Source organism: Pristis pectinata, chromosome 1, assembly GCF_009764475.1.
Source record: "Pristis pectinata isolate sPriPec2 chromosome 1, sPriPec2.1.pri, whole genome shotgun sequence".
NCBI lineage: Eukaryota > Metazoa > Chordata > Chondrichthyes > Rhinopristiformes > Pristidae > Pristis > Pristis pectinata.
The window spans coordinates 119,165,941-119,191,613 of record NC_067405.1 but is presented as its reverse complement, the minus strand read 5'-3'; the positions used below and the strand labels follow the sequence as shown (position 1 = coordinate 119,191,613).

Sequence of the window (25,673 nt, the reverse complement as noted above, 5' to 3'; positions counted from 1 at the left end):
ACATACAAGTCAATGGTAATTAACCTAATTCTGATTCTTAAGTCAAAGAGAAAATCTCATTAGAATAAGAACTAGAGAAATTTCCATGATATCCTCACCCTTGTTTAAGAGTCTTACCTAAATTGTACCTTATTTCTGTTTGTTTGGTCACATTGGGATGTATATTTCCTACATTACAGCAATGACTACACTTCAAAAATAAACTTGTTGGGCAGAACTGGGGCATTTAAGTATGGAGAAAAGGAGAAAACTAGCATTGAGTTATTTTCCTCTCTTTCTGCAAAATCAGTTTGTATTAGTTCTTCAGCAGGTGTTACAATTACTCCTTTTGGTCGATTGACAGACATTGGTGAATCAATATATTGCTGCTTTAATATATTTCTTTATAACTGTTTTTTTTAAGGTTAGTGTATTGCTTTCCTGAAAGCTTGACAGCAGGTTGAATTATACAGATGATGAAAATCATTGTAGAAATTAATAGTCATAAAAGCAGAAAGTGATGGAAATACTCATCAAGTCTAGCAGCATCTGTAAAAAGGGAAGTAAAGTTAACATTTCAAAACGTTAACTCTACCTTTCTGTCCACACATGCTGCCTGACTTACTGAGTAGTCATCTTCCACTTGAAACGTTAACTCTGTTTCTCTTGTAAATGAAATCAAAAAATCTGCTGGAAATCTGAAATAAAAACAGAAAATGCTAGAAGCACTCGGCAGGTCAGGCAGCATCTGTGGAAAGAAAAACATTTCAGATCTGAGACCCTTTGTCAGAACTGGGAAGAAGAGAAAACAAGTTAGTTTTTGATAGCAGAGAAAGTAGGGGAGGGATGGATAAAACAAAGGTAGTAACTGATAGGGTGAGAACAACTGCATTCATAGAGCAGTTGAAATCAGATTCTGCTGCTTTTTCTGTATTATGTGATGGCAATAGCAAGGTGATGGAACATAACTACCAGGGTGAAAAGAAAAGACTAGGCCAAAATTATAAAAGGCAAAAATTACTGTTATTTATACAGAGAGAAAGGAAGAACAGGTTGCATAAAGTTAGGAAATGTTATGTTGAGGCTGGAAGATGACGTGTTGTTCCTCACGTTTACATAGGGCCTCATTGTAACAATGTAAAGTCCACAGACAGATGGGTCAGGGTGAGAGTGGGGTGGGGAAATTTAAAGTGGCAGGCAATCAGAAGCTCCTGGTCACTCCCACAGTGAATGCAGATGCTCCACAAAGCACGCACTCAATTTACTTTTGCTTTCCCCAATATTGTGCAGACCACATTGTTAACACCAAATCCAATACACCAGATTGGAAGCAGTGCATGTGAATTGCTGTTTCACGTGGAAAAACCATTTGGATTCCTGGGTGGCGTGAAAGGAAGAGGTGAAAGGGCAGCTGTTGCATCTCCTGTAGTTGCATGGGAAAGTGCCATAATACAGGGAGTGGTAAGGGAGGAAAGAGCACACCTGACCTGCCATGCTGAGTGTTCCCAGCATTTTCTGTCCTTGTTTCAAATTCCTTTTGTCGGCAGTTTTCTTGAATTTCATATGAAATAGTACATTTCACCACTCTGTCTAAACACTTCCTAATTTTAAAAAACATTTAATCAGTCCTTTTTAATGGTACAGTGGAAATAATTCCAGGTTTATTCGGTAAGAAATCTCACCAATTTCTTGGGAGTCTGATTATACTGAGACTGATGTCAAATTAATGTGATGCAAAAATGTTGTTTTGCTGATTGAAAGTTAATCTAGAATATTTCACTTGGATTTATTAAAGGAACAAAGCTGAAGTGACATGTAAATGTCATAGATAATTAAGATGTTGTAAACATTTATCTAACTGTTATATTCTAAACAGCTACAGTTATTCCAATTGCATACTTTTGTAAGCATATAACTCGGTGTTTGAACACAATAGCCAAGATCTTCAGCTGACCAGTAAGCCATCTAAGCTGACTGTTGACCCGTGGTTGAGACAGTCCCCAAGAATGATCTTCCTCCAAAAAGCTGGCTTCCAGCTACCCTATTAAGATTAAATGTTCTTTCTCATGGAACTATATCAAAATTGGCATTGAAGGTTAGCAGGTTCAACAGGCAAGTCTCCTAGCCTTAGTTCAGTAAACTGCAGATGTCCCAGTAGTTCTGATCAATGCAGAAGTTCTGGGCTGCCTTTTCTCAGGAGTCCTGAATGTAGCTCAGAGCTGCCAGCTTTTACCCTAGTTTCCAGCTTTTAATTAGAAGGTACAGTCATAGCCCCGAAAGGTGCAGAATTTGGTCCCCATATTTTGCAGAGTTGAACTTAGTGCCACCAGAATAAAATCTGTGAAAGTTAAACTTAAGTAGTGATCATTACATAGGAGCTCAGCTTAGAGGCTTTTCAAAATTTTATAATTAACCACAGTATTCACTAAGATTTTTTTTTAATATATTTTTGTTTGTTAAAGGAACTAAGGGAAAGGGTGCTCAGAGGAAAATATCGGATTCCATTTTACATGTCTACAGACTGTGAAAACCTTCTTAAACGCTTTCTGGTGCTCAATCCTTCTAAAAGAGGTACATTAGAGGTAAGAAACCCAAATTAGAATGCTTTTGTTTTTCTGGAATTATGCTGATTATTTCAATATTGTCACCTGAGAGGAATTGCTGCTGGGTCAATATCAGTTTTTGAAAAGACATGTCGTCTTTGCTTCCATATCCACCCACATAAACATACTTAGAACTAGAGATTCAAACAGATTCTTAAATGTAGAAGGCAAGATGAAAGGGATTAAACTTGGAGTGAGGAACAGAGCCGGAAGAAAATAGGATTTTAATTGCAGTTAAACCAAACTTGCTACAATACAAAATAACCAGGATTTTTGTTGCTTCCCACTTAATAATGACTTTCATAACAACTGTGAAGTTGCAATAGGAGATTGCCATTAAATAGATTCTTATATTGATGGTAAATTTTTCAATATGGTCATAAGTCTTAATGTAGATGAGAAATGCACACTTATTTTGGAGTGTGATTCAAAGCTTCAGAAATGGAAAGTTAAACTGTTAAAGATTGAGAACTCTACATCATGTGATGTTAAATGAAAATTTAGATTTTTTTAACCTGTATATTTTACCTATACGTAATATTTTAGGCAATATTTGACAAATTATTCACGGACGGATCCCTTGTATATGCCTCCAAATGTGGAATTAAATTTGTCCATTAGTTCATGCAAGGGATTCGCACTGCCCCCATCACTACCACCTATTATCTCCATGCTGCACATCAGCAACTTAATCAGAAAATGCACAATTATTTGTCCAGATTTTTGTTCACTGCCTGTTTCACCACTACTTCTCCTTATTTCTTCACTGTCAATAAATTGGTGGATATGACCATTCTAGAAGACTTGAAATGTTCTCCATCTAAATTTTAGGGAGTATCCAAACCATTGTCTTCGGTTCTCGCCACAAACTCCATTGCATAGTGATTGATTTCTTCTCTCTCCCCATCAATGTTCAGAAACCGAATCTATGTCATGTTTTACCTGGTGATAAGCTTCAGGTGATATATCCACAGCATCGTTTACATTCCCAATTTCCACCTCCATAACATTGCTTTACCCTTTTCGTACCTCAGCTCATCTGCTGCTGAAACCTCATAGAGTTGAACAGCACGGAAATAGGCCCTTTGTCCCAACTTGTCTAATCCAACCAAAGTACCTACCTGGGCCTGCATTTCTGTGTTCCTCCTTTTGTTATCTCTAGATTGGACAATTCAAAAGCACTCCTGGTTTTACTTCCATGAAACTTGGGTAATCTAAACCTGAAATACAGGTGTCTTAACTCCCACAATTTTCTGTTTGCCTTTTCTTTCCCCGATTGCTGACTACAGTTAAATTTTGATTAAATAAAGTTAATATTTTGCAAGATATCAGCACTTTTTAAATTTTATCCTCCTAATCATGCTCATTTTTAATTTTCCACCATTGGCATGGCAACAAAGTCCTTAATCTCTGGAATTCTGTCACTGAAGTTCTGTACCCTTTTTCCCTATTTTTATGACTTGCCTCAGAGGCAGTCTCTCTGACCAAGCTCTTGGTCAACTACCAGTGTATCTTCTTTTATGGACCAATGTTGTATTTTGTTTGATAATGCTCCTGTGCAGCATCTTTAAAGATTATGTATAAACATAAATTGCTGTTGGAGTCAATAGGCACTGTCAAAGCTCACTCACAAACAATAGACATTTAGACATAATGCTTTTGTAATCTGCACTTATCACTTTTTACTTCCTGTTAGAAAGAGTCTATGCTTAAAATACTCTTGCATCACTCAATATCTAACATAGTGTACCTTTTTTTTAAACTGGAGATATGACTTGTGACAGAATCTATCTTGTATCGATTTTCTGTAATTTGTTGGCCAAGCATAAATATGTCATTAGCACCCAATTTATTCAAACTAAAATATAGCAAACTGATAAAATTGAAACATTAAACATGATTTTACTGATCAAATAATAGACTTCAATCTTTCTGATCAACACTTTCCACTGAATACTGAAGTTATTTTTCTATTTAAGATGACACTGAGTTGGTCATTTCATATTAGCCACTAATTGTGCGTCATACCAAAAAAAAAATAAGCCAAGGAATTTTGTAACAAATTTTTTCTGATCCTATATTCTCTATTCATGTGAAAGGAAAAACCTTTATTATTAATCCTTTAATTCCATTCTTTCTTGGTAATTTCATTTTTGCAATTTGGCATTGTCCCTTTTTCTCCACTATTACTTTGATTATGCATTTGTATATTATAGAATCAATCTTTATTTTTTTCCTTCATCTACCATCTCCATTTTCTGTGACATTCTACATTTGTATATTAAAACACCAAAAATTATTGCTTAATAAATTATAAGGAATTAGAGCTGTGGTAACAGTTATGTTTGTGTTATGTTTCAGTGCCAGCTCGCTATTATTGCTTTCATTTTTTAACTGCTCCGCTTATTTTAATAACACATCAAAATTCAAGTTTAAACTATGCAGTCATCAAAACTTGCTTATAACTGAAGAATTAAATAAGATCCATGGTGTCTCTTTTCTAATTTTCCTATTTATATTTAAGACCACTAGTCAAAATAATTTTAGGACCCAAAAAGTAAGGAATAAGGCCAAAGGTTATAACATTTCAAGAGATCATGATGGTAGAAGGGAAAAGAAAATGTTTTAAGAAGTAATAAATTAGCTCTTTAAATAAAACAGGAGTATAGAAAAAATAGGAGTTAAATTGCCTATACGAACATGTACCTGGCGTCAAAAAACAATTAGAAGAGTCAGAGGTAGTAAATAGATGCAGAGAAACAGATGTAATAAGGATAATAGAAATATGGCTACAAATAGATCAGGATTGGCAGTCTAATACTGCAATCTATTATGTATTAAGTAAAAATAAGGGAAGGAAGAAGAGGTGGTGGAGTAACTTCATCAGAAATAATACTAACAGGAAATAGAGTGACAGAAGCAGAATCCATATGGAAAAGATCAGTCACATTTTTAGAGTTACATTACTTTAATTGATGGTGGTTCTTTCAGTATTACTATTTGCAACATTAAATTTCATACATGCGCAGATTTGTTAAGTTTCAAAAATTAAGAATTTAACAGCAGAATTTATTGTAAAATTTTACAAATTTTAGCCAGAGAATTAGTATATGTATATTGATTAGATTTTATAGGAATACCGTATACTAGTATTTTAAAATATGCTTTATATGTCATTTTTCCAATCCTTTCTACCTGACGATGAAGATCTTTATTCTGTCAAAAATCTCTTGAATTTTCTCACAACAGAAAAAAAGTGAAAATTACCATTACGGTTTTGTTTTGTATTTATTAGAAACGTTCAAATAAGTCTGATTAAAATTTCCTTGCATTATAGACTACCATGTAATCCAAAGAAAATGAAGGGAAAATATGTAATCAAATTATATTACTCGTATTTGAGTAAAAGAGGAGAGGAAATGAAGGGAAGAATGAGGTAGAATTTTGAAAGTATGTTCCTTTCTGACCTAATATGTGAAAAGATCAAAAGGGGAAAAAGTATCCATTGGATCAAGGAAGGGGGCAGAAACCTGAAGCAGAAAGATAATTAGAAGCACATCTTTTAGTTAACTGAATGTGTAAATGAGGGGAATGGGGGGGTGGGGTGGGGTGCTTAAAGGAAAGAACTGAAGGAATCGGATGAAGCAAGATAAACCAGAGAAAATATTGACTAAATAGTGGTCAGTTTTTAAATTGTTGAGAGTTCAATAAAAATATATTCCACTAAAAGGTATGAGAAATACACAAGAACAGAAGCGTTCAATGGCGATGGGGATAATCTAGAGTACATTGCTTAAAGTAGAACTTCAGGCCCTAATGAATACCAATAGACTTTTGGGATTCAATTATAGAAGAGGAAAGCACAAAATCAGGGAGGTAGAGATAATTCGCATATAACCTTGTCTAATCTTAAATCTACTGTGCACAGTTCTCATCCATGCTGCAAAAATATTATTTTGAAAAACCAGAGAAAATGCAAAAACTTTTTCCAACAAGACTACCAGAATTTAGAGGATGAAGCTGTTATGACCTGTTGCTCTTTCCTCTCTGAAAAGGAGAAACTAAAGATAAGATCTGATAGAGTTGCTTAAAATTATGAAATGGTTAGTTGGATAGGGTGGATGTGCTGAAACAGTTTCTGCACATGAGTGAATGAATATAAGTTGGCCACTAATAGATCAGATAAAAAGTTCAAGACCAATTACACTGAGTGTTGAGAAGGTAGAGTTCACTGCTACATCAAGTGATTGAAGCAGATATTGACATGTTTACTAGGAGATGTGATGCATTCAAGAGGAAGAAAGGATTGGGAAAAATAAGCGAACAGGGTAGGAATGGAGAATTATAGTTGAAGGATTATCAGCATCACCAAATCTTGGATCCCATACTTGAAACATTAACTGTTTCTCTTTCCACGGTTGCTGCCTAATCTGCTGAGTTTTTCCAGCATTTCTTTTGTTTTAACACAACATTATCTTGTTTTATTAAAGTTTAATTTGTATTCTTCTCATGCCAGCAAATCATGAAAGACCGATGGATTAATGCTGGTCATGATGATGATGATGAACTTAGACCTTACGTGGAGCCGGAATTGGATATCGCAGATCCAAAGAGAATAGGTAACTGTAAATCAGCTATGTGCTCTGTTTCTGATTGATTCATTGTGATACTGAAAAAGTATTTTATATTGCTGTTTGAAATTTGATTAAATTCTTTTGGCAGTTAACACGTATAGTGAAACCAGTGTTATTTAGAAAGGCCCATGTTTAGTTTGAAGGCATTCAACAAAGCAATTGCCAGATTGTTTTGTCCCTCTAATATAGAAGAGACTATGTCGGAACAATGTCCTTGGTTCTCTGCAGTTTCAGTGAAACTGAGGAAATGTGGAAGGATCAACACCTGTTCTTTTGATTAAGTACTTTTAAAAAAAACCTTCTAAAGTCAATATCGATTTAGTATGTAAGAAATGGAATCGGGTAGATCCTTTGACCCCTTGTATCTGCTTTGCAAATCAATAAGGTCACAGCTGATCTTCCACCTCAGCAACACTTTCCTGCACTAATCCCATTAATATCTAAAAAGAAAAGTTCTCTGCCTTGAATATACTCATCATCTAAGCCTCTTAGGTAGAAAATTCCAAAATTTCTTCTTCTCTCTGTTATGAATGGTTGATGACCCTTGGTTCTAGACAGTCAGCAAGGGGAACATTATCCTCATATCTACTTTGTCAAGCCCTGTTTGAATTTTGTACATTTCAATGCAATCACCTCTCATTCCTCAGAACTTGAGGGTATTGGCACAAACTACTTAATCTCACCTTGTACGACAAACCCATCATCCCTGGAATTAATCTGGTTAAATTTTGCTGCCTTTCCTCCAACACAATTATGTGGAAAATAAACCTGTACATACTGTTCCAGATGCGATCTCACCAGGACCATATATAACTTAAGCAAGATGTCTGTACTCTTGCACTGAAATCCTTTGTAATAAAGGCTGATGTACCATTTCATTTGCTTTCCTAATAACTTACAAAACCTAAATGGTGATCTTTAGTGATTTGTTTACAAGCATACCCAGGTCCTTATGAGCACCAACACCAAATTTCAGTTACTTCAGAGTCTAACCATTGTACCTATATTTTATTTTGTGATCATCAGCACTAATAATTGTTCTGTTAATATGATCTTCTGTATACTTTACCATTTTTATTACCCTTTTTTGCCTTGGCCATTTTCCTTTTATTATTTGTTATTTCTGCCTTCACCTCTACCATAGACCTTGCCCTTTCTTCTTTCCTCCCCTCTCCCTAGATCTGTATTTTGTAATGTATTGATAAATCTTTCACACCTCCAAGTTGAGATGCAAGGTCATTGCCATAAAACATTACATGATTTTTTTTCTCCACGGATGCTGCCTGACTTGCTGAGACTTCCAGTGCTTTTTGTTTATATTTTAAGTTTCCAGCAGATGTGGAATTTTGTTTTGTAATGGACGCTGCAGTTTGTACTTGACTAAATAGTTGCTACTACTGATAAACAACTTATTAGGCAAGACGAGATGACTGGTAATGCGTAATCTGATAATGTCCTTTATGTTCCTGTTTAAAACTAATTAAATATAGCTAAATATAAGGTGAAACTAAATAGAATTATTAAGTATTTTCAACATTTGGATTTCAAAATGGCAAACTAATTTATCTAGTTTTACTTTCACTTTGTAAAATAATTTTTTCATAGTGGTGCCATGATGGAAACCATTTCTCACATTTTATAATCCAAATATTGTATATTTTTATTCTCAGAAGTTGGTATCAGTACTTAGAAATAGAAGCGTTCTAATTTCAAGAATGTATGAATAGTGAGGCGCAATAATGCAATGGCTAAATTACTAGATTAGCAGTCAGAGTTCTGGACCATTGATCCCGAAATTCAAGCTATGAAATAAGTCTGGAATTTAGAAACACATGCTAACCTCAGTAATGGTACCCATTAAACCAACAAATTGTCATAAAAATTCATCTCTATTGCTAAAGTCCTGAGGATTCAGAACTTTATTAATACATTAATAATGTGATTTTGTAATCCAGCTATTAAATCATAATACCTTTTCCTTTTGGGAAAGGAAATCTACCAGCTTTACTTGTTCTGACCTGAATGCAAGTCCAATTGACTGTTAACTGCCTGCTTCTTTCAGGGGATAATAAGCGATAGGCAATAACTTCCTGCTTTCTGGCAATATTCACATTCCACAAACAAATAACAAAAAAGTTAGTACTCTAATAGACTTTCTTCCACAAATATGATTTTGACGTTCTCTGCATAAGCCATTTAGTCCAGATATCGTATTTCCTTACAGCATAGGAGACCATTCATCCCATCAAGTCTCTGCCTGCTCTCAGAGCAACCACATCAATCCATTTCCTCACATAATTCCCTGCAGCCTGTTCTCTCTCACGTGACCCTTAATAACCCCCACCCCCTAATTTCCTGCCACCCACCTACATTAGGGGCGATTTACAGTAGCCAAATAACCTGACAACCACACACCTTAGTGATGTGGGAGGAGACACGAGTGCCCAGGAAAAACTCAAACAGTCATAAGCAGAACTTACAAACTCCACACGGACAGCACTGGAAGTCAGAATCAACAGAGCCACTGAACTGTCCTACATTAATCATTGAGGTAGTAGCTTGGGCTTGGTTGACAATGACAAGATATTTCATAAATTCAACCTCAAACGTAATTGTACTTGTACATTTCAATTTTTTACCTCGTAGTAGCAGCTATTCTTGTGTTTTCAATTGACTTGTTTGACCACTGCATCCAGCTAAGGGAGTACACTTTTAATACTTTCAGAGTGAACTTGCTTCAAGCCTTGCTTCTAATTTTGAAAATATGATGTGCAGAACCAAAATATCGCTGTATTTTTGGATTTAGGTGGGGACTAGGACCATTGGGTATTTTATGCTGAGTGAACAAATCAGCTTGAGGGCAATCTACATGACAGCTATCTGATCTCAATTTTACAGAGATAATGGTTGGAATGGGTTATAGTCGTGAGGAAATCCAGGAGTCCCTTGCAAAAATGAAATATGATGAAATAACGGCAACATATTTGCTGCTGGGACGGAAGTCTAATGAGGTAAGTAATAAGTAAGGAAAACAAACTTGCCTTTATACAGTATCTTTTACGAATTTGAAACTTTCCAAATCACTTTGTGGCTAACATAGTATTTACAATGTGGAGGATCAGGAAAAGCAGCAGCAAATGTATGCAGAGCAATGTCCCAGCAAAAGCAATAAGATTTTTTTTCCAATATTTGTTGAGGCCAAACATTGGCTAGGACACCAGAAGAACACTCCAGCTCTTCTCAGGTACTATCCTAGGAACATTGTCCACCTCAGAGAACCAGCTGGTTATTTATTTTGTTGAAAGATTGTAATTTCTGTAATGTGTTAACCTAAGGTGAGTCCACAATCTTCTGATTCAGCAAAGGCCAGTACCATTAAAGTAATCATACTCAAATTAATGCCACTTGCCCTAATTACGTTTAATTTTAAAATTAGCTTCTTCCCCAATATTCTAGGCTCTCTAGAATTAAGTGTCTTTTAAAAAAAAAGTGATTATTTGACAGCAGGGTAATTACAGTCAAATTCTATACCCTCACTCCCAACTACCCCTGCCCACTATTGTTCGGAAATGTAACAGCACAACTGAGATTCAAGTTCAAGGAATTGAATCTATACCTCTCAATTGATGGTAAGAGACCCATTACCACATTTACTTGCACAGATGTTTTTTTCATTTGCATACCATGTTATTGCTTTCAGAAAAGTAGTTCAATTTTCAAAAGAGTTCTTAGGATTGTTAAATGAGGAAATCAGATTATAAGCTGTGGTGCAAAATGAAATAATTATTTTATTATATTTTAATTCTCCCCCGCCCCCTATTGTATTATCAAATGTTTCTTAAGATTACACTGTTTTCCATTAACTACTTTTCCTTAATGTTATTCCTGTAAATAAGAGTTTCGGGACAAAAGTCCTTGTAAACCATCTTGGAATGATTTGCTCTGGTAAGGTTGCAATGGAAATGCAAGTTGTTGCTTTATTAAATCTGTATAACAAGATGAAACTGTTTTGTTGCCCAGCTAATATTTTGACTTCACCTTTTCCATTTGCAAAACTATCTTGTACCTCTAAATCTACTGCAGTTGTATCTTAACCATGCCAAATGCCCAAGTCTCTCTTTGGTGATTGTTTTTCTCTGTGATCTGTAGCACTTGTCCACCTTGTGTGTTGGCAACTTGGTCTGGGTGCAGTACTCATGATCCAGTTTGACAAGTACATTTATAATATGTTCACAACTATCCCTGTCTTGCATCCATCCCTCTGGCTATATGGCTCAACGTCCAATTGGCATTATTTATGGCTTCTCTGATTCTTCTTCCTGTTTTAAATTATATGCTCTTAAATTTGCTTTACCAGTGTTCATATTCACAGACCTTCTAAGTCTACTGCTCTCCGTAGTTTAATAGTATCTGAAAATTTGACTACTCTCCATTGAATTTCTGAATCCAAGTCATTTATGTAACCTATGCAAGTAATGATAACAGCCCCATGCCATGAGCACAAGACTTGGTGCTTCTTTCTTCCCACAACCCTAAAATAAATCCTATAACAAGCAGTGATTATTTCCTACTGATTAGCAAGTTTCATATCTATTTTTAGAGTATATCCTTGTTCCCTACAGCTTTGGGTTTAACTAATATAGTCTTTTATGTGGAACTTTGTCAAATGCTTCCTGAAAGTCAAGGTACATAACAAGTCTAGGGCTTCCCATAATCCACTTGGATTGTCACTTCCTCAAAGAAGTAAAAGAAATTGGTAAGGCAGGATCTTTTCTATGCCATGTTGACTACTGTTTATCAGGATTATTGTTGTAAAAATATTCATTTGTTCCATTTTTTTAACATTGAACAAAAGTAAAATTAATAGTTCCTGTAGTTGTCTGTGACTGTTTTGTCCTCATTTTGAGAATAGAAACCATGTTATCATTTCTACAATCTGCTGTTGCCTCCCCAGTGTCCTGTGAAATGTTAATAATTGTTATTACCCTATGTCTCTTCTGTTGTCTGTCTTACCACTGCAGTTTCATTGCCACCTTATTCCAGGCAAATTATTTGTCTGGAGGCCTTTTACTGCACCTAGGACATCAGAACAGTGTATTCAGCAGTAGATTGATTTAATTTAAAGTGATTTTTAAATGTCAGTTCAAGTAACCAGTTTAATTTCATATTTAAGTTTTGAAGAAAAAGTGAAACTTTCCAAAATATTTGTTACATAAAAATGAAAAACACGATGATGCTGGAGGAGCTCAGCAGGCCAGGCAGCATCCGTGGAGAAAAGCAGGCGGCCAATGTTTCGGGTCAGGACCCTTCTTCAGGACTGAAGATAGGAAAAGGGGAACCCAATATAAAGGAGGGAAAAGCAGAGCAGTGATAGGTGGACAAAAGAGGGGAGGCGGGGTGGGCACAAGGTGGCGATAGGTAGATGCAGGTAAGAGATAGTGATAGGCAGGTGTGGGGGAGGAGGGGAGAGCAGATCCACCAGGGCATGGGTCAAAGGTAAGGAGAGAGAGGGGGAAAAAAGGTAGAAAAAAGAGAGAGAGGCTAGGAGGAGGAAGGGGAAGAAAAGAAGAGGCATGGTGGGGTGGGGGGGATTTACTTAATGTAGGAGAATTCAATGTTCATGCCATTAGACTGCAAGGTTCCAAGATGAAGAATGAGGTGCTGTTCTTCCAGTTTGTGCTTGGAATTCTCCTGGCAGTGGAGGAGGCTGAGAACTGATGTATTTGTGATAGTGTGGGAGGGGGAGTTGAAGTAACTGGCAACAGGGAGATGCAGATCGTGGTTACAGACAGAGTGTAGGTGTTCTGTAAAACGGACACCTGGTCTGCATTTCGTCTCACCAATGTAGAGGCCACACTTGGAGCACCGAATGCAGTAGATGATATTAAGGGAGGTGCAGGTGAATCTCTGTCTCACCTGAAAGGATTGTTTGGGTTGCTGGATGGAGGTGGTGTAGGAGCAGGCATTGCACCTATGGTGGGGGCAGTGGGAAATCCCTGGGGTGAGTGAGTGAAATAGGGAATCTCAGAGAGAACAGTTCCTCCAAAAGGCAGAAAGGGGTGGGGAGGGGAAGATAAGCTTGGTAGTAGAGTCCCGTTGGAAATGGCGGAAGTGGCAGAGAATGATGTGTTGGATACATAGGCTGGCAGGATGAAATGTGAGGACAAGGGGAACCCTATCCCTGTTGGGTCTAGGAGGGGTGGAGGTGAGAGCAGAGGTGCAGGAAATAGCAGAGATACGGGTGCAGGTTCTCTCAACCACAGTCAGGGGGAAGCCACAGTTAGAAAAGAAGTTGGACATCTCGGTTATCCTGAAGTGGAAAGCCTCTCATGGGAGAAGATGCAGTGGAGGTGGAGAAATTGAGAAAAGGGGATCACGTACTTGCAAGAGACAGGGTGGGAGGAGCTGTAATCGAGGTAGCTGTGGGTGTCAGTGGACTTGTAGAAGATGTCAGTGGATAAGGAATCTCCTGAGATGGAGATGGAAAGATCAAAGAAGGAAAGAGAGGTGTCAGACAGAGTCTGAGTGAATTGGAGAGCAGGGTGAAAATTAGCGGCGAAATTTATGAAACTGTCGAGTTCCGCACGGGTGCAAGACGTGGCACCAACAGCAGAGAAAGAGTTGAGGAATGGGACCAGAGTAGGCCTGGAACAGAGACTGTTCAACAAAGCCAACGAAGAGGCAGGCATAGCTGGGGCCCGTGCGAGTGCCCAGTGCTATGCCCTTGGAAGTGAGAGGAATCGAAAGTGAAGTTGTTTAGGGTGGGGACAAGTTCAGCCAGACAGAGGAGAGTATTAGTGGGAGGTTACTGGTTCTGTCTCTGGTCAAGAAAGAAGCAGAAGGTGGTGAGACCATCGTGATGGGAAATTGAGGTATCTCTGCTGTCACCCCCTACCCCCCCCCCCCCCAACCCAACAGGGATAGGGTCCCCTTTGTTCTCACATTTCATTCTACCAGCCTACATATCCAACACATCTTTCTCCGCCAGTTCTGCCATCTCCAACGGGACTCCACTACCAAGCATATCTTACCCTCCCCACCCCTTTCTGCCTTTCGCAGGGACTGCTCTCTCTGCGACTCCCTAGTTCACTCCCCCACCCCGGGAACTTTCCACTGCCCCCGCCATGGGTGCAACACCTGCCCTTACACCACCTCCATCCAGGGACCCAAATAGTCCTTTCAGGCGAGACAGAGATTCACCTGCACCTCCCTTAATATCATCTACTGCATTCGGTGCTCCAAGTGCGGCCTCCTCTACATTGGTGAAACCAAACACAGACTAGGTGACTATTTTGCAGAACACCTGCACTGTGTCCGTAACCGCGACCTGCATCTCCCTGTTGCCAGTCACTTCAACTCCCCCTCCCACACTATCACAGACATGTCAGTAGTTGGCCTGCTCCGCTGCCAGGAGAATTCCAAGTGCAAACTGGAGGAACAGCACCTCATACCTCATTTTCGGTCTTGGAACCTTGCAGCCTAACGGCATGAACATTGAATTCTCCCACCTGAAGTAATCCCCACACCCCTTCCTGCCCCCCCCCCCCCACCATTGCCTCCTCTTCCCTTTCCTAGCCTATCTCTTTTTTTCTACTGCCCCCTTTTTTTTACTCTCCTTACCTTTGACCCATCCCCCGGTGGATCTGCTCTCCCCTCCTCCCCTGCACCTGCCTATCACTACTTCTTACCTGCGTCTACCTATCACCACCTTGTGCCCACCCTGCCTCTCCTCTTTTGTCCACCTTTCACTGCTCTGCTTTTCCCTCCTATATATTGAGCTTCCCCTTTTCCTATCTTCAGTCGTGAAGAAGGGTCCTAACACGAAACGTTGACCACCTGCTTTTCTCCGTGGATGCTGCCTGGCCTGCTGAGTTCCTCCAGCATCATTGTGTTTTTCATCTAGATTCCAGCATCTGCAGTCCTTTGTTTCTCTATTTGTTACATATTTCCATACTTAAATTGTGCCACATTTTTTGTATGCTAATTTTAGTTATTTCCATAAGTTGACCATTCCAACTTAAAAGAGCTGTACAGTGGCATCTGCATTACATCAAATAGTTGTTTTGGCATGTTTATTGCACAATTTTCTGTATTCTCATTTATTACCAATTACTGTGTTGCATGAAAATGAGTTGTAGTGATTCTGGTTGAAATTGTCAACTGCAGTCGTCAACCATGACCAATATATTCTGATTTTTGTAATACCTTGAGCAAAGATAAATGCAAAAAAACTGCATAGACCAGGTGAGGATTATGTCCACTAAATTTGAACTGGTGCAGCTATAATAGGATTTTAAGAAATCCACCATTATTTCTAACGAGAAAATTTAAATGGCTTTGATTTGTCCAATGAGTAAACTCGGCTCAAGAACTGGAAGTATTTAATACCGGATTTACTGATGGGTATGTTTTGAGTTTGATTAAAAATTGTGTCTGACAATACATTATAAATTTCAAAGCCATCATTAAAGAAATTCTTACTTGCATATGTTCTTCAAATGCAAAAATAAACATTCAGACTTAAGAAAAAAGCTAATGAATTTGGGCTTATTAAATCCTAACAATATTGTCTTTCTTGAATATCATGTAGAGTTGATTGTGAGGATAGTAGATATATGACAGTGCGAATTTAATAAACAAAATTGAATTTATTTATGTTTTAAATGTAGTTGATTGCTTGTCAACTAAACTTACTTCATTACCCTCTTAGTTGGAAGTCAGTGATTCAAGCTCCAGCAGTAATCTTTCATTAGCTAAGATCAGGCCAAGCAGTGACCTCAACAATAGCACTGGACAATCCCCTTCCCATCATAAGGTCCAAAGAAGTATTTCTGCCAATCAGAAACAACGACGGTACAGTGATCATGGTGAGTGTTCAGAATCAACGCTGATTGTTGGAAAAAGGCTTTTCTTTCATCTTCTGAATTAAATGCCAGCTCCTACTTGTTTCTGACTGTAGCAGCAGAACATATATTGTCTTCCTGAACCTAAAAATTCCATAATCATAGTAAATGTGTGATAGTCTGCATCTACTGAGTCTTTGGCAAAGGACTGGATTTTGGAATGTTACTGAAGCTTATCTTCATCCAAATGGCAGATGTGATGGATTTAATAATGAACATAACAACTAATTACAGATTATTGAAAGACTTAATCAGAAAATAATCTTTCTTTTTTTTGAAGCTGGACCCTCTATTCCACCAGTGGTATCCTATGCAAAGAGAAGTCAGACTAGCACAACAGACGGTGACTTGAAGGAGGAAGTTCAGTCAAGGAAGTCAAGTACCACTGCTGTTGGAGGAAGAGGAATTACTCCTTCTAGCCCTAAATTGGGAAATGCTAACAATCCTAATAAAGCAGAGATTCCTGATCGTAAAAAGAATTCTGCTGTAACTAGCGTAAGCATACTGGATGCTTGCTCTAAATATGTATTTTTTGCTAGATTTACATTATTGCATGAAAACAGTGGAATGTTTATTGTGTAGTTTTAAGAACTCAAGACCCTGACATTTTACAAATGATCAAATAATGTTTTAAGTGGGATAAATAAGATGATCCTTTGGGTGCTGTTAGATGGCAAATAATTGTTGAGTTGGATGCATCTGTTTTTCCAGATTGTGCCTTCACAGCTTTATATATTTGAGAGGGAACACTGATCCTTGGTTTAATGTCTCATGCAAAAATAGTATATCTAAATTACAAAATCCCTTCAGTACTGCATTGGAGTGCCTGCAAAGATGTCTCTGAAGCATGGTCTGAACCTACAATCTTCTGACTCACAGTCCACTGAGCCAGAGCCAAATTATTATTGTATGTTAATTACAAGAGAAAACATTTTTAGTAAGATGTTGTCCAACGATGGAGTAATGACACCCATTGCAGAGGGCTGTACCCCAAAATTCAAGCTTAACTAATTACTGATCAAATGTTTTTATCAAACAACCTTTCAGGTTTTGGACCAGGTTACTAAATGAAGTGCTGTGTGGAAAGTTTAGGTTTCTGCTAGATGCTCATTTGCTTTTTGCTTGTGTGTTTAGCATTGCTCTTTTAGAGATCAGCATTTCTTATTATACACATTCTACATGAAGCTAAAAGAAGAAATTACATTGTAGAATGAACATAGAAGCAACTCTTGTGCTGTTGGAGGAAAAAAAATCGATGTCTGTTTTTCTGTTACCAGAATAATACGGTGTCTGGAGGAATGACCCGACGGAATACATATGTCTGCAGCGAAAGAACAAACATAGATAGGCATTCTGTATTACAGAATGGTAAAGAGAACAGGTAAATGAGTAGAATCAAATTTGCTTTATAATGATGCAGAATTCATTTTATTTTAAAATAGTTTGTTAAGCTAATATTCCAAAGGAATCTGTTGGAATGATAGAAGATAATTTTTTTTAATTGTACTTGCCGTGTATCTAATATTCCTCTGTATAGTTGCATTAGGTTTTTCCATATGCTTAAATATCTTTTAATGCCTGAAAAATAGAGTACTGATAGATTTTTCTACTGCTTTGCAGTTTTTAAATTACTTTTCTTTTTCTGTCTTCACATATATTTTAATTTAAAAAGTAAAATCACAGCTAACTTCTTTAAACAGCATGGTGTTTGCTTTCTTTTAATTTGCACTTGTTCAACATTGTGCTCCATGTTGTACTTCTGTCTGCTTCTGCCTCTATCTCAACCACACTTCATCACAGCCTGACAGAAATGTCTGCTTGTGCGACTAGTTCTGCGTCTGCATATGTATCTGCTCCTGCATCTACATCCGCTTCTGCTACATCTTCCACTTCTACCCGATTGCGACATCAGAAGTCAATGTCCATATCAGGCTCAGGGTATGCTACCAAGATGATGCCTGCAATAGACAATGAAGCAGATAACTTCAGCCCTAAGTAAGCAAAGGAGGCTAATTCATTAAGTTTACTTGCTGATGTTTTTACCTGTTCAAATTTTGTTTCTTAGTTTTGGAATTTGTAAATGAATGCATCGTTTTAGCTGCAGCCTAGCATTGGTGCCACAAATCTATACAATTTGTAAAATCATCGACCCATTTGATTGTAATCCTGCAGTTGGCACATATTTGTTCTATGTCGAATATATAAGATTCTTTAGCATAACATCAAAGAAAAAGATGAATTTACGAAGTTCTGATTATTTTGGTATGTAATTGTAAATGCCATATGCACAGTGTTCAAGAACATGGTGGTGTTCTTAGCCCTTAAACTGAGGGAACCAGCTGTTTTCCAGTTGTGTTTAGTTCACACACACTTTGATCTTAAGTAATTTTTCTCTCGCTTCATTTCAAATATAATTCTAGCTATCTGAAAAGGAATTTGATGAACACAGGTGAAATTGCCTGTGACTAGGTTTTGTCAATCGATGCTACTGTGATTCCATTATATAGAAATGTGTTTAATGTTTCTATAATGCTTGTATGCCAGAAATATGCCACCTTGCACAATTACAGGTCTGATTTTTCTACTTGTGTTGTGGCTTTTTAATAATTTTTGTCACAACTAGTACTGCTACCTTGTAAAATTTTACATACATAACAGCTTTGTTAATTTGAAGAGATGGTGCTTTTATCTATTAACAGCTGGTTTTACATCTAAAATTTATTTGAGAAGTAATGGAATATTTATATTTTAATGCTTAATTTATTATTACTAATTCATTATTTTTTTTCTATAATGATTTTGTTGCTGTTTTATTTTAAAAAAAACATGTTTTCTTGTAGCACTGCTCCAGGGCAAAGAACTCCTGTGACTTCCACTCACAGTATCAGCAGCGCCACCACTCCTGACCGAATGCGTTTCCCCAGAGGGACTGCAAGTCGTAGCACTTTCCATGGCGGTCAGCTCAGAGAGCGACGAAATGCCACCTACAATGGACCACCTGCATCTCCTACACTGTCTCATGATGCTACTCCTTTGTCGCAGACACGGAGTAGAGGCTCCACAAACCTCTTTAGTAAATTGACCTCAAAACTCACAAGAAGGTAGGAAATATTTAGTATATAGATTTTTTTTACAATATTACACACAAATTCATTCCAATGTTTTATTATTTAATCTTGACAAATATACATTGAACTTTCCACAAATTTGAGTCTGTTGCTAAACAGTGGTGCATATGAATGTCATTACATTTAAAATAGCATTGCCTAAAGTGTTAAGTTTATGCTTTCTTTGGGAAGTTGCCACTATTGCATTTTTATTGTATAATCCTAACAAAAAGAATAGAGACAAGAGTACACCGTCAACAGTATGTTGCCATTAACTAATTTGCTGCATAATAAAACTTTTCACAGCATTGTGATATCCCAAAGTATCAATGGATTAGGTTTCAAGTATAGGTACTGTTTTTATGTTGGTAAAAGCATCAGTCAATTCACACAGTAAAGTCCCATGAAAGAGATGAGAAAACGAACCAGTTAATCCGGAGTGGAGTTAGTTGGACTAAATTCTGGAAGACAGGCCAGGCAGCATTCGTGGAGAAAAACAGACGGTTAACGTTTCAGATCAGTACCCTTCTTCAGGACAGAAGGGTCCCGACCCAAAACGTCGACTGTCTGCTTTTCTCCACAGGTGCTGCCTGGCCTGCTGAGTTCCTCCTGCATCTTGTTGTTTTTTCATCAAGATCCTTGAATCTGCAGTCCTTTGTTTCTCTAAATTCTGGAAGAACTGTCCTGATTTTTAATTAATACAATGGGGTCTTTAGCATTCTCTTGGGGAATTTAAGAGTCTCCTCTAAAAAGAAAGCAACTAAGGTTCCTGACGGGGCCACAAACTTCAGAGTCAGATATGGGATTGATACCATTGGACTAAGATAAGATAAGATATCTTTATTAGTCACATGTACATCAAAACACACAGTGAAATGCATCTTGCGTAGTGTTCTGGGGGCAGCCCGCAAGTGTTGCCACACTTCCGGCGCCAACATAGCATGTGGTATTGTGCTGAATGCCCAATGATGCAGAAAGTTTTGTGATGACTTTTTTGCATTAATGAAGAAAATGATTTGCTTTCCTTTTGCAATGCCAGGATATTCAATAGTGCTAAACTAAGTTTTGAAAGCTGCGATTGCATTAAATTATTCTTGTGGTACAATTGTTGTGCTAAATGATTGTAAATATATTACAGTAACTTTAAAATATTTTTCAAATTCTATATAAAATGATTCATAAATGTTTTGATTTACAAGTACTATTTAGATATGTAGAGGTCCGAATTCAAAATGAGCACTTATGAATTTCAATTTATTTTATTCTTTCTGCTTACAAGGTTGCAGTTCTCTATTTTGAATAATTCGTTATATTTTGATTGTTCACTACATTATTGTATGGCCATCCTAATAAGAAACTATTAACTGTGAAGCAACAAATAGTTGAAAAAGAAGTTTGAAAGATTCTTCATGAATCTCGTTGAAATGTTTCCAACAAAAGAGTAATTCCAAAGTAGATTTTATTTTCTCTATAGATGTGGCAATGGACAGAGAAAACAAAATAATTTTGTGGAAAATCCAAAGTATACTCGAGGTTATCTTGAATTTTTTTTCCCGTCTCAAATGTATTACCTCAGTGATGCTTTTAGCCTTTATTTTTGACATGACAGTTATAAATACAGTAAGTGAAAATGTATTTGATTGGCACATGTGATCTAGCAGATCCTTCTGATGAGGAAATCATAAGTAATAATAGATCTGCTCCATCAATGCTAAAATTGAACCTGTGTAGCTACAAACTAATGAACATTTTCAAAAGTAAGAAACGAACAGAAATCTACCTTTGGTCACTTGCACTGAACATAATATAGTTGTGGTTGTGTGTAGGCTTATATTTTTGAAATTTGGTTCCATTGAAGTCAACAGAGCTGTATTTCACAATTGGTATACAATGTGAAGACACCACTATATTAAGTGTTTAGCACAATTGACTGAAGCCAAATTTCTACCCAATTGGACTTTCTACCGAGCACAATCGTCCAGTCAGAATGTGCCACAAACTTGATCCAAGTTATTTATGTAAAAATAGCAGAAGAACTTCATTATAATTAACAATATTGAACTATTCCTGACTGGTCTGTTGGGGCAGTCATATGTTTCTACGTGGCTAGAATCCAAATTGCAATTGTAGCTAGGCCTTGTGTGCATTTACACCTAATCCTATCATGGCATCTTTCTCATTACTATTGTTTGATTTAGGCATAAAACATGCAATTTTTTGTATTACATACATTTGAATTTTATTTACATTTTTGCTTCTCATTGTTTTTTTTAAATTTAGAAACATGTCTTTCAGGTTTTCCAAAAGGTAGGATTTATAATGTGATGGCTTGATCTGCAATATTAGCAGAAACCTGATTTCACAGCCTTGATAACCCAAAGACTTGCTGCTTACATGAGAAAATATCACTCACTTACTTAGGAGATTGTATACTTTTAGACCATTAATGATGGGGAGTGCAGTAACCTTAAAATGCTCTAAAAATAGCTGCAGCTGAGCATGCTTGTCACCTGCTATTGTATTAGATTCATAATTAATTGAAAATCTGATGGGATCGTATTGCTTTTCTACTAATGTATCGAGCATGAGTGGGTGTACATTTTTTTAAATTGAATAATGAGCTGTCAATCCAAAATCTTCAGAAATAACTTTTTTGTAAGACATTATGGGCTGAGGAAGCAGATTCTGTGATTGCAGTACCAAAGTCTGCTGCAAAACGTGTGATTTAGAATTCAAGTGGTGCAGGAGAAAATGGATTTCCGTGGTAAATAGCATAATTTTGAGATCCATTTATGTATTTTAGAACAGATGATTTGCCATACCTCATGGAAAAGTTTTGTATTAAGACAGAAATGCTCGAAAGACTCAGCAGGCCAGTCTGCATCTGTGGAGAGAGAATCTTACTTGGTTTCTGTTTGACTAGAAACGGTGAGAAATAAAACATTTTAAGTTGCAGATGATAGGCGGAGCAAACAAAGGAAATGTCTGTGATAGCATGGACAGCAAGTGAGATTGAATGCTACAAGTAGGATGTTGCTGGCTAAGAGCAGGCAGCAAAGGCTTGTTAGTTGCAGTTGATCTGTCTGGAAGAGATATAAATAGAAGAAAATTAATGAGAACAATCAAGATAAAACAATGATGGTACCGAGGCAAGTGAATTCAGTCTCTCTTGATCTGCACCAGGCATTCCCTTTGTTCTCTCCGCCTCTTCCCCCATCTTTGCAACTTAGCACATGTTTGACTTCTAACTTTTCCTAGTTCTGATTAATTTTTATTTCCTTCTCCACAGATGATGCCTGCCCTGCTGAGTATTTCCAGTATTTACTGTTTTTATTTTAGATTTTCAGCATATGTGAAAAGTTTTGTATATCTAATGAAAGAACTTTTCCCTTCCATGATATTATTTCTTTGAGTACGATTCCATGTAGCTAGCTTGTGCATTGCTCTTCAAGAAGATTTACTGCCTTCTTTGTCTCTATAATGTCCAATTTTTTTAGTTTCTTTCCAAAACTGAAATTTTAAAGAATTTAAAGGTTCTACATGGAAAATTAGCACTGCCCCAGCTCGACATGGGTATCACATAAGCTGGGCTGTAGGAATCTGTGCCACTGCCACAGTAGCTTAGAATTTTCTGTGTTTTATCTAGTGAAGCAATATATTTTTTAAAATGGTTCTTAAAATAATATCCTTTTACCCAGGTACCAGCCTGGTTTTTGCTGACTTTCCCTAGGTTATGGTGGTTGTTATTGTGGGCTATATTTACTGGATTAATTTATTCAGAAAAAGATTGTTGCGATGGCAGACTTGACCAATAAGAGAATTTCAGCTAATGAGAGTTAGAGATGCTGTAATGTTTAATTAAATCTGTAATGATGCTGTACTGAAGGATTATACTGTGTTGCCTAAAAACTGAAACATCTCACACATTCTACAACGAAATTACTAGAATCGTTTGATTTAAATTAACTGATACAATGGGTAATTTCAATGTTTTTAAAAAAAAGTTGATCTTTCAGAAATCATTTGATGATAGTCTTAAATGTGAAATTTTTAAGAATGATAGGTTAATTTAATTAAACAATAAATTGGCTAAATTCAATTGTAAACTGGATTAATAATAGAAAGTCAAAGTATCATGGAGTGGTGAAGGCTTCAGGGTATGGACCCCAGATGTTTAAAAAAAAATTTAAGAGTTCCTTTCAGGGTCTACTGAGTCATAGTATTTTTAAATGATATTGAAAAAGATGTACCTGTTTAATCAAGTAATACTCCATCTGTGATGAGCTAAAGAGTGAAATTTACCATGCATTAGTATAACATTGTGGGCAAGAAACATGCAAAACTATTCACTGCCTTCCATTGACAAAAATGTAAATAAAGCAAAATGGGGTTGTGCGAGATTACTGATCATTTACTGAATATATTCAGTCAATGTGAAGTTATTATCAAATTGGTAAATGAAATCAGAATTTGTCTTCAGGACATTTAACTAATTCAAAAGCAATTATTCTGTTCTTTGCTTAGATGTTTTAGGATTTTTGTGAAACTTGTTTCCTACCATAAAAAAGAGAACTATATACTGGAGAGCAGATAGAATAGAGTGACAGGATGCTGGAATTTGGAAGAAATGGTCAAAAGAAGAAAGCTGTATACATGAATGACACAGAAGCATATTGATGTTATGTGGACTTTGGGCTGGAATTCAAAATATTTCCATGCTTTATTAATATCTTCTCTAAAACAGCATCCATTGACAGGATTTTGCCAGCCAATGAAATGTAGGCAGATTGTGCATCTGAGCTCAGAGCAGACATTCTTTTGTATATCAACAGAATCAATTCTCTTAGAGAAAGGTATATTTAACGACTAAAAAACAATGTAATTTATGGCGAGAACTATAACAATTTCTCCCAAAAAAAACAGGGTAATTTTCCCCCAGAAAAAAATTCAAAGTAGAAGACAGCCATGTACATATTTTGTTTTTAGATAAAATCAACTTCTGTCACTTCCGTCACTGCAGGCATCAAGATTGCCTAATGCTTTCTACTGGCTGGGAATAGCATTTTCACTATATGCAGCCTTTTAGAACATAGAACAGTACAGCACAGTACTGGCCCTTAAGCCCACAATGTTGTGCTGAGCTACATGTACACCTCCTCCATGATCAATCTAACCCTTCCATCCTGCACAGCCCATAACCCTCCATTTTTTTTTACTTCCATGTGCCTATCTGAGAGCCTTTTAAATGTCCCTATTGTATCAGCCTCTACGACCACCCCCAGCAGTGCTTTCCAGGCACCCACCACTCATGGTGTAAAGAACCTACCTCTGGTATTGGCTATTATCACCCTGGGGATACTGGGCTGTCCACTCGATCTGTGCCCCTCATAATCTTATACTCCTCTGTCAAGTCGTCTCTCATCCTGTGTCTCTCCAAAGAGAAAAGCCCTAGCTCACTCAACCTTTCCTCATAAGACATTTTCTCTAATCCAGGCAGCATCCTGGTAAATCTCCTCTGCACCTTCTCTAAAGCTTCCACATTCTTCCTCAAATGAGGTGACCAGAACTGAACACAATATTCCAAGTGTGGTCTAACCAGAGTTTTATAGAGCTGCAACATTACCTTGCGGCTCTTGAACGCAATCCCCCGACAAATGAAGGCTAGCGCTCTGTATGCCGCCTTAACCACCCTATCAACTTGCAGGCAACTTTGAGGGATCTATGGACTTGGACCCCAATCTAAGTTCCTGCACACTGCTCAGAATACTGCCATTAACCTTGTACTCTGCCTTCAAGTTTGATCTTCTGAAGTGTATCACTTCACACTTTCTGGATTGAACTCCTTCTCTGCCCAACTCTGCATCCTGTCTATATCCTGTTGTAACCTACGACAACCTTCTACACTATCCGCAACCACTCTAACCTTCTTGTCATCCGCAAACTTACTGACCCATCTCTCCACTTCCTCATCCAAGTCATTTATAAAAATCACAAAAAGTAGGGGTCCCAGAACAGATCCCTACAGAACACCACTAGACACCAACCTCCAGGCAGAATATTCTCCATCTACTACCACCCTCTGCCTTCTGTGGGCAAGCAAATTCTGAATCTACGCAGCCAAGTCTCCATGGATCCTATGCCTCGTGACTTTCTGGATGAGCCTACTATGGGGGACCTTGTCAAATGCTTTACCAAAGTCCATATACACCACATCCACCACCCTACCTTCATCTATTTGTTTTATCACCTCCTCGAAAAACTCAATTAGGCTTGTGAGGCATGAGCTGCCCCTCACAAAGCCATGCTGACTATTCCTAATAAGACAATGCTTCTCCAAATGCTCATAAATCCTTTCCCTAAGAATCCTCTCGAATAATTTGTCCACCACTGACGTAAGACTCACTGGTCTATAATTCCCAGGATTATCCCTATTACCTTTCTTGAACA

The 25,673-nt window shown here is 37.3% G+C and overlaps 1 protein-coding gene across 9 annotated transcripts in view; it reads left to right on the top strand.

The window, feature by feature from the left end:
- Nucleotides 1-25,673, top strand: part of mark3a (MAP/microtubule affinity-regulating kinase 3a) — a 114,774-nt gene that overhangs the window by 68,398 nt on the left and 20,703 nt on the right. For 4 of the 9 annotated variants that reach the window (XM_052010396.1, XM_052010386.1, XM_052010357.1 and 1 more), the window contains exons 9-15: nt 2,442-2,561; nt 7,099-7,201; nt 10,115-10,227; nt 15,927-16,083; nt 16,400-16,614; nt 17,397-17,500; nt 18,960-19,220. In XM_052010396.1, coding sequence (XP_051866356.1) covers nt 2,442-2,561; nt 7,099-7,201; nt 10,115-10,227; nt 15,927-16,083; nt 16,400-16,614; nt 17,397-17,500; nt 18,960-19,220 — 1,073 coding nt within the window. Of the gene's footprint in view, nt 1-2,441; nt 2,562-7,098; nt 7,202-10,114; nt 10,228-15,926; nt 16,084-16,399; nt 16,615-17,396; nt 17,501-17,919; nt 18,115-18,959; nt 19,221-21,506; nt 21,534-25,673 lie in introns of all 9 variants that reach the window. The other 5 variants (XM_052010377.1, XM_052010352.1, XM_052010367.1 and 2 more) reach the window with 3 other exon arrangements.